At 34.6% G+C, this 10,424-nt stretch overlaps 1 protein-coding gene across 1 annotated transcript; it reads left to right on the top strand.

Annotated features, from left to right (window-relative positions):
* Nucleotides 1-1,234: 1,234 nt before the first annotated feature.
* On the top strand, nucleotides 1,235-9,786 carry LOC134258304 (probable serine/threonine-protein kinase pats1). Its single transcript, XM_062740831.1, has 4 exons — nucleotides 1,235-1,778; nucleotides 3,229-3,483; nucleotides 4,125-4,364; nucleotides 9,629-9,786. Exons 1-4 carry the CDS (start codon nucleotides 1,526-1,528, stop codon nucleotides 9,784-9,786), a joined length of 906 nt encoding a protein of 301 aa, XP_062596815.1. The 5' UTR covers nucleotides 1,235-1,525.
* Nucleotides 9,787-10,424: the final 638 nt, after the last annotated feature.

Here is a 10,424-nt window from a genome sequence, read left to right as displayed (position 1 = left end):
GGTGGGGGGGGGGGGGGGCTCTTATAATGCATACTTCTTTTAGTAGGGTATACTTGTGGAACGATATCATTTTGGGGTTTTCATGTTTTTTCCTTTGGTACATGTACACATATAATTTGTGAAAAAAGAAAAAAAAATCTCCAACAAGGTCCGTGATTGAATATCGGGGTGGTTCATGCATGTCAACAAGTACCTTTGAGCTGGTACTACGGACCTGCATGAAAAAAGCCATTTGAAGCGATAATTATTTGACACTCCCGACGTCATATGTAGGCATTGAGTAAAATGACGTTTTTTGTACCTGTGACAAAATGGCTACACTTTTATTGATGCTTGCATTTATTTCATGTAGACCATTACTGTAAAGATTGTGTAATTAGTAAGTGCAGCAGTAAATGTTCTTTCAAGCTACATACATGATTGCTTTATATCTTACATTAATTTATATAAGTTTGATATGTTACTGAGACATATTTAGCAACAATATTGTGACTCGTGCATGCGTGCATAACAAAATGGCTACACTTAAGAAAGCCTTCCTAATGTTTACATCTGGAAAAGTAATATAAAATGTATCAATTCAATTAATCTAAGACATAATATGCACTAAAAGATTATTCATCAAAATTAATATTTGTCTGGGATTTATGTCTGGTACACATATCCATTTCGGCTAATGTCAGTGTAAGGAAACGATTTTTTTTCTATTAGACATTTTACTTACGCACTGTAGATCCAGTATAAATTCATGAAATTGATAAACTGATGTTATCTGAAAGAATGCGTATATTTTATTGTACCCCCTAAGTTTAATTTAATTCAGAGAACTGTTAGTGCATTTTTTCATCCTCTTTAGTTGCGCGAATAATAATTGATGTAACGTCGGACACGGGAATTTCACCGTAAATGATCAATACTGAGTAACGCCTCATCATAGTTGAAATAATTTTAAATTATTTAAAAGAAAATTTTAAGAATTATTCATTTCTTTAGATAAAATAAATAATTTTATTTTAAATTTAATGTAAATGTGACATCGCGAAACCGCCAATTTCTTTGCGACATAAAGAGTTATAGATATTATAGTACCAACTCCGTGCGCAACGTCCATACCGGTAGGCTTCTCCGCATAATTATTTTAATAAAAATACTATAAATGTCGCATTAATAATTATTTTTTTTATTATGTCATTGGTATTAGAGAAAAAAATTAAACAAGAAAACTTTTAAATATAGACAAGTACATTTATATCTTGTACAGTGTATTTTGATTACTTTTCTTTGTGTTTTAGGTGAACATCGTAACAATCCACCGGATGTCAGGTGTCTACTGTATTCTCTACTGTTAACTGATAAATATCAGCTGAAACTTAATGAACAATCCCACAGGATCATAAGGGACAAAATCAGAGACAGATATTTTCCTGATGTTAAGGATGACAACTTGGTAGATTTTCCTGAAGGATTCACAGAAACACGTGCCGGTGTGATAACGTTTGTATCAGATGACATCCGACATGACGTCATGTACGCCTTTGTTACGGAGTGTCTGGTGGAGGACAGTGATCTAGAGTTTTTCCTGACCACGGCGTCACGTGACGTGATATCAGAATACTGCCGATCCAGGTGGTATGAGAGGAGTGAGGGAGAGAGATGTCTGTATGTACCGGGCTCTCCGGAGAAGATGAACGACCTCTTCATAGACAAACTACAGCTGGACATCATCACACACTGTACCGTGTCTGACGACAGCATTCATGGCGGAATCAGTAAACACTGTAGGTATTTTGGAAGTTTTTCATCATGTCACAAAACTTAAATGACAGTTCTTGTTAATATGGTTGATATGGTCTTTATACTCGTCGTTGTCTCTTAATCTGGTGGATGATCTGAAACATGTCTCTCATTCCCCTGTTAATAAAATTAATACTTATGTCCCAAAGTTTTTCAACTTTGCTGCATAACCAAATATTTTGTTTTAATCTTAGCATGTCTTGCACATTAGATATAGAATAGAATATTTTTGCTATCACGACTGAAAGTCCTCTCAGTTAAAATCTCTATACAGGCGTGGATAAAAAAAAATCAAAGGGGGGGGCAGTTATTTCAAATACATACACAGTGGGGGATCCAGAAAATTTGTAAGGGGAGCAGTAAAAGTCAGGGGGTCTAAGGGCTACACTAAAGCCCCCAGTGGATGTAGGATAATGCCCTGTTGGGGGCTGACACATTCTTACTAATAACAGATGTTTTTTTTCTTGATTTTAGGATAATTGACATATGCATGTGTATATGTTTTACAGACAGAATATTAAAAAAGGAGGAAGGGCTCGCCAGGCATACAGACCCTGGATCCGCCTTTGATATATGTTGTTTATCAACTCAATAGGATACAGGGTGGAGTGTAGTTTTTAAAGGTCGGAGGTTGATGAGAAAAAAAAATACCCACTTGAATTACCTTAAAGTTTTGAAAGATAACGGTAAATAATCTCCTAACCCGAAAACTTCATTTTGTAAAGGAGGGGGGTCATTTTGTTTTTACAGCCCAATTTTTTTTTTATATTTTACAATATTAGCCTTTCACTGAGCATTTTCTTTATTAAAAATACTACACAAGTTTGGGACTTTTTTCTATCTCTTTTTTTTCAAATCCAAATTAAAAGGAGGTTAAAACTCCCGTAAACCATGCCCCAGCCAATGCTACGTTATCTGTATCTGCATTGTTAAAACGCACTTTGATTTTTTTTCCGAATACCATGCGCGGATAAAGAAGGGGTTTGGGGTAAGAATTTACAAGGTTAAAATATGTATATACTAAAGAAAAAAAAAACAATTACCATGGATCCTTGGAAAACGGTCCCCCCCCTTCCAAGTGTGAAATTGGTATGCAAAGATTTAAGGCAATAGAAGTCATAAATAGACCCCCTACACACACACACACACACACACACACAAGTTTTTGACGTTTGGCTAGTTTTTTTGTTTGTTTGTTTGTTTGTTTGGTTTTTTTTTTGCTTGTCAAGAAATTTCTGGGATTTCATTTTTTTTTAATTTTGGACTGGGGTTGACCCCCCCCCCCCCTGGAAAAATTTCTGGAACCGCACCTGAACATTACACCAACGAAGACGAAAAACAACGGACTTTGGTCAGAAGGGCTCATTTGAGGAACAATGGATGATGTACTGATTTCACGATATATGTAACCTTTGGTAATTTTTTTTTAAATAGTTGGCGTCCCTAGTGAAGTACTAAAATGGGACCAGGAGGCCAGAGAGCGGTATGTGGAGTACGCTAAAAGAGGAACACAGACAGTCCACCACGCCCGGGGGATGATTGTTGGATGTGCCGGGGCCGGGAAAACCACGCTACTTAAACGTCTGCTTGGTCTTAGTGAAAAAGAGATTAAGGAAGTAAAATCTACTGAGGGATTGGAGGTGCATGAGGAAAGATTTGAATTATGTGATGAAGCAAAATCTCTAAAAGGTAAGATATCAAGGCTATTGATACTTTAAATATTACAAAGCTTTTTAATATTGAAAAATATATGATAAAATAAGACCCTTTTATTCTAATCAATATGAAACACGAGGAAAAACACTGAGAAAAAGTCCGATCCGACGGTAAGTAAATGAATCAATTGATATTTACCATGATCATGCGCAAAGGGTGAACTGACATAAGCATGCATAAAAAGAAATGAAAAGTAAACTTTGACTTCTTAAAACCGTTTAATTTCAAATTATTGTTTTTCAAAAAATACCTTTCCCTTACATTTTAAATTTTACGATAAAACTTCACAGGTAACTATTCCAGGATCAAAGAAAAATAAAAGAATACTTCGTAAATAAAAGAAAAGTTCGTATTTCTAGTTTTTATAAACAAAATATATAAAGCCTAGAATAGTCTTTTAGTTTTTTTCTGTTGGCATTGTTGTTAATATGCTTTGAATTCTAGTTACATTACATAACTAATTCTAGTATGCTTTTTAGCAATACTTATTGCTTCCAAGTTGTTGATATTTAATGCAAATTTAACTGAGGCTTTAATTTTTAAAAAGCTAATAATTTTTAAAATAACAGGTGGTTCGTGACAACAAATTATAAGACATCTGAATATGCTTTCAGTAAGAACAAGACTTTTGGATCACAGAAGTAATGAAAAAAATGAAACTGATATTGAAAAGAAGACTCTGACTATGTTTGACTTTGGGGGCCAGTGTGCGTACTACGCCTGTCACCAGATTTACCTGACCAGAAGAGCTTTCTATGTTGTGGTGGTGGACGCCTCTAAACGTCTTGATCAGAAGGTGGATGAGAAAGTGTGTGATCAAGATGGGAGCGTTTTCTCTGGATGGACGTATGGAGGTATACCGCACATCTTTCCTTTCATTTGTTTCATATCAATTTCTCTAAAGAGACTGATGTTTCTTGCAATAACTTCCTTAAATAACTCATGTGCGGATCTCAAGGGGAACCCCCTTGAAACGTGGACGTTTGTTAAATTGGTATGAAGGGTAATACTTATTCGCATCCCCCCTTGCTTATCAACAAAATTCTTAGAGGTTGGGGTTTTTATTTGACTGGGTTTAACCCCCTCCCCTGGAAAAAAATCTTGTATCTGCGACATTAACTAATATCTAAACACTTAGTTAACACTTCTACGACCGTTGAAAAGAGATGCATATACCATATCAGGTGGAAAGAAACAGAAAAAAGACAAAAATGCGTACTCATGCTCGCAGATTAGGCTTGGACAACCTTAATGAAACTTAATAGAAATTATGAATACAAACTATAGATGTACTTGGATCTGGATAATGTTCTACATTCCTACCGTTGCCAAGGAAACGAGCAAAAAGTGACTATCCATTTATGTTTATTTCTCTCGGTAAATATGAATTTTGAATATTTATTTCTTCTACAGTTTCAAAGTGGTTTCCTGATAATAAAAAATAATTCGAATGCAGCAGGTCTTCAACTTTAGTCATCAGAACAAACTTGTATTCTAGTTAATCATAGTTTTTTTCTCGACATGCATCACCTGCAGACATGCTTATCAAAGACGCTGGTTATTTGTTGCATACAAATGATAAATAATTTCGAGATGTGTTTACAACTTTTTCTTGCTTTTTTCCAGTTTATTTTGTAAATATTAGATAACTTTTAAAATAGGTCGTAGTGCAACATTTTTTTCTTCCAAACTTGCATTTTCTTTTTAATTTTACATTCGTGATTCAAAACAACGATTAATCACAAATATCATTATGGCTGTTATTTTTTATAGTTACATGTATTGAAATGTTTTCAAATGTTTTATTATTGGAAATATATACAAGTCTATAGCCAAATCAAAATTCCATCAAGTGTAACAAACGCATTGGGGTTACGGGGTATATATGGTTACAATATGATGAGGTATTTTTAATAAATATGGCAGAAAGCGGCTATATACATGTATATATATATATATAGCTAGTATGAAACAAGTCGTTCATAGATGAAAATGTTGAGTTTTTAAAATTCATGTCAGCTTTAAGAATACATGAAATATATGTTGATAAGGAACTGTATTCAATCTCAAAAGTCCATAAAACAATACAAAATAGGAGCATGCAGAGCCCCTTAACATCAGTTGTGGGATCAAGTGCAATAGGAAAGTGAGCATCCCCTGTAGACCGGTCACTTTTGCTGTATTATTTAAAATATACACACTGTATTACAACTGAAGAATTTAATTTCACGGTCAGGAAACAGAGAATTATTACTGCAAGTACTCAAAAATGTGAAACCTAAAGTATACAAAGACAAAGTTTAGCCTTGAGTAGAACACATTAGGCATATGGGAACACATGTATCCTGTATTAGATTGCTAAAGAAATAAAACAAATGTTGCTTTTGTACATCTAATTACTAAGTAGTGATGGTCTTACGACGCAGTACCACAACAAGCAGAACTTTTACTTGTTAGCTTGCGGGGTCTTCAGTAATGGTTTTAAATCCGTTTGAATTTCTTGGAATAAAAACATGGACATGGGAAGGGGGCAGCTGACGGTGTCAGTGCAGTTGTGAAGAGAAGAGCAAATGTCTTTGAGAACACGGGAGATCTCATCAAAGTAGCTGATAATATCAAGGCCTTGTAATCATTCACATCAGTTAAACTAATGACTGTTTCGGATAAAAGCACTAGTTACAGAGAAGAGGAAATATGTGAAACTAATCGGATTAATCGATTTTGGAGGTGAATGAAAGTTATTTATTACACACTTAGTAATAAATACAGGTTTTTTGCATATGCGATATGGCTGACGTCACAATAGCCGTATCAGCCCTGCAGGGCTGATATGGATTTGCGGGGCTGATATCCGTATCAGCCCTGCAAATCCATATCAGCCCTGCAGGGCTGATAATTGTGACGTCAATATCACACCCTTAGTAAATTAAACCACAATAACAGTACTTGTGATCATATACAATTTTTGGTGGGTTCATATTCTCTTAATTTGAACTTTTTGAAAATAAGGTTAATCTTAATTTACAAATACATGTAATACTATAGATTATTTTCAAATTACTATGGATCAAGTGCATTGAAATAGAAGTAGAAACAAACCCAAATCGTATGAAACATTAGACTATGTACATGTATGTAAGGAGTACATGCATGGTTATTTGCTTATTTTCTTCTCAACTGAATGTGTTCTGTATTTTATTACTAAGTATGTAATAAATATAATAAAACATACCCTTTTCCACATCACATCCTGTATCAGCCCTCGACCAATATCAGCCCTCGGGCCTTCGGCCCTCTGGCTGATATTGGTGTCTCGGGCTGATACAGGATGTGATATGGAAAAGGGTATGTATTATTCTCTATATATCAAATTCCTGTGTCGTCAAATATTAGAGAAAAGGCCGAGCATACCCAGAAGTCATATCAGCAGTTGATGATTGATTGATTGTATATTGTTGTACGTCCCTCTTGAGAATTTTTCACTCATATGGAGACGTCACCATTGCCGGTGAACGGCTATAAATTTAGACCTATACTCGGCACTCAGGGCCATTGAGCAGTGAGGGTTCTTTATAGTGCCAACGCCTACCGTGACACGGGACCTACGTTTTTAAGGTCATATCCGAAAGACCCGTGACTTTCACTTCTGGTGCCGAGCGCTTGGCGAAGGAACAGTCACTACATATGTTTACGTCTTATAGGTTTGACGCAGCGCCGCGATCGAGAATCGAACCCGGGCCTCCCGATCACGAAGCGAACGCTCTACCACTAGGCTACCGTGACCGGTGCAGTTGATGAAAATGTTGATTTAGAGGTAAAAAACTTGCATAGATTAAGGGTAACCTTTTTTGGCTATGGATTGGTATGCAAAAAAATATATTATACCCCTACTAAAGAATCAATCTAGTTACATGTACCCAAAGGCATGCCGAGGTTGTCTCTGTTATCCAGGAACTAATACAGATGGACGAAGACGAATTTTAGATTTATTGGTCGATTGTATGTGTTTTTTACTTCTTAATCGAGATTTATTTTGCTAATGAAGGGACGTTTCCATATATATATTGGTGAAGAACTTCACATTTTGACCTTTACTAAGCACTCAGGGTCATTGAGGAGTGAGGGATCTTTATCGTACTGGTACCAATGCCTGCCGTGACAGGACCATTTTTAAGGTCTCATCCGAAAAAACCACTTTCTCTTCTGGTGTCAAGCGCATGGCGAAAGGAAAGATTAATATCCATTTTATCTACTTATGTCAGTCGCGACCAAGATTCGAACTCACGACCTTTCGATCATGGAGTAAGCGCTCCTCCGACTGAGCTAACGTGAACGGTAAATTTTAGATAGTTATAAGTATATCCTAATGACAAAAGTTTCATGACCATTACAATTTATCAACATTGCAGTGAGCAATGTTTTATCCTCTGTTTTTCTAAGAAATTCCCTACATGTTGTGTACTAAAGTTAATAAATCTTGTACATAGTAAAAATACATAATTAATCAGTAAAAAAATTAAAGTTACTTTGCTTCTTCTGAAAAATGTGAATTCATTTCTTTGATGACGCACAATTTTGCATTTGGTTTACGATAAAGGTTTATTCTTTGCATACTTTAACTGATTAAATTTATCTTATATTTGATAATCTGCAAATTTAATCAACTACCTTTTTTTATTCCAAAATTAAACAATATAATTAACTTATGGTTGAAAGAGCTACAAGATCGATTATCTTTGAGATATTGTCATAATATACTGAAAGGAAAAAGAAACGCAGGGTAACATAATATTCCCAAAAAAATTTGACTTCATGACCAAAAATAACGAAAATTGGTCAGATAAGAAATTAAGCTACTATGCATCAAAATCAGTGATCATAATTACTCAACCATAAAATGTATGACGTCATGTTGGGAAAACGCTAAAAAGTCCCATACACGTGCAATTTCATGATGGCAAATTTGTCATCGAATTTTGTTACACCATTTGATGCACCTGAGGTATACACATTGTTTTTCAAGACTTAGAGACGATATGATCTTTGAATTTCTTGCAATCTTATGACAGTTTAGAGAATTTCAAAAGGGTCTGATTTTCGAATCGCCTAATTAGTGAAAAAGGCAAAAACAGGTAATTAAGCAGTTTCTTGTAAATTTTCCCCAATTAACTGGTAACCCGTTGTCAGAGAGGGCCTAGAATGGTTTTTCAATCAACCGTGACGATGACGTTAACGCGAGTCATGTTACGAGCGGGTTATGTGTCCTTCCAACTTTTAAATCACAACCCTACAACCACAAAAACTACCTTTTATGCAGTTGACTAGCACATTCATTAAATTCACACGAACAATGAAAGAAAACAATTTTGCAATTTGGTTTTTCGAGCCAATCAACTTACTGTTGTATTCCTCTCACTGGCTCATGCGTGCATCGCATGACTAATTCTTGGCATATATGTTCACTCATGCCCAATATAGCCAGAGTTTAAAAGATATTCACTCTGATGAATTCCATGCGAAGGAGAAATAACACTCATGACAGATGTGCAGGAGAAACATTGGAAATTATGAGAGTTTTCGATTTTCACTTTTGGTGGGTATCGTCATATGAGCTTCAATAACTTATAAATTATTATTCAAAATCAAATGGGATTGTGGTTATATCTTTTTAAAAGATGATTTTGGAAGTAAGATAGGAATATTGAAAAAAAAATTGAAAGAAAAATAAATTTAATTTATCTCAAAAGTTTACCCTGCGTTTCCTTTTCCTTTCAGAATATTTTCTTTCGCATAGATCTGATATTTTTAGCAAAAGAACATTCACAAAACGCATATGTTTACCAGTTGCCAGAATTGAAAATAAATAAATATGTATACAAATATCGAGATAGCGTTTTACATGTAAAAAATCTCAAAATAAATAGAACATTTTTAAAAAAAAAATTAGAATTACAATTTTTGTAGCATGACCGGCTTATGGTCGATCTCAAACTGTGTGCGATTTGCTTATGCATTTTATCCAAAAAGAACGAATCTTGTAGTCTCACAGTGGTATATTTATACCAATAGAATGTTAGAAATATTTTGAACGAGAATGTTTGCATTAATATCTTTTCAGATTACTTTGTTTTCTGGCTGAAGTCTATACATACCTACTGTGGTTCTGACAATGATAAAGATCCAAAGCCCACAGTTCTGATAGTCGCAACCCACTGGGACAAAAGAAACAGACAGTTCCATGTAAGAATATTTTATGCAAAAAAAAACATCATTTAATAACACATTCCGAAGCTTAAGGAGAGGAGAAATACTGTTTTACCCTTGTGTGTCTGTCTTGCATGAGTCTGTATGTCCGTATGTTTGTCCATTAAAAATTTTCATTATTTTTTCTCTTTTCTAGCACACTATTGAATTAGTGGTAAGATTCATTTTTATCACATCCTTCGTTATCTTCCTCTTTATCAGTGCGTTTGTCCATGTCGATTTTTCATAACAGTTTTCTAAGCAACTACTCGTCAAACGCTATTGAAATTTTAATATACTCGTTGAAAAACATTCGATCTTTTGAAGTTCAATAGGAATCGCATGACTGGCAACACCATTTTTTTTTTTTTTTTTTTGATGTCCAGGAAAAAGGTAAAGACCATGACATGATCTTGCCTCTAATAGAAAAACGGTCAAAGAACAAAGTGCAGTATTGGCAAAAAATAAATGCCGCGTTTCATATCTGTTCCGTTCAAAACATTTTAAAAAAGCCTATGATATTTTGTGTTAAATTAAAGTAAAGAAGTTTCTGTTGTTTTTAATATTTTATTTATTCTTTATATTTATTTTTTTTAATTTCTTTATCAGATAATTAATCCGAGTTTATCTTAGCTTTAGCTGATAGCAAAAAGAAAAAGAAAAAAAAAGAA

Source organism: Saccostrea cucullata, unplaced genomic scaffold, assembly GCF_032062105.1.
Source record: "Saccostrea cucullata isolate Sc308-1 unplaced genomic scaffold, CSIRO_AGI_Scuc_v1 ctg16086, whole genome shotgun sequence".
Lineage (NCBI taxonomy): Eukaryota > Metazoa > Mollusca > Bivalvia > Ostreida > Ostreidae > Saccostrea > Saccostrea cuccullata.
Note: the sequence above shows the minus strand (reverse complement) of the source record. Positions and strands in the feature narration are given on the sequence as shown.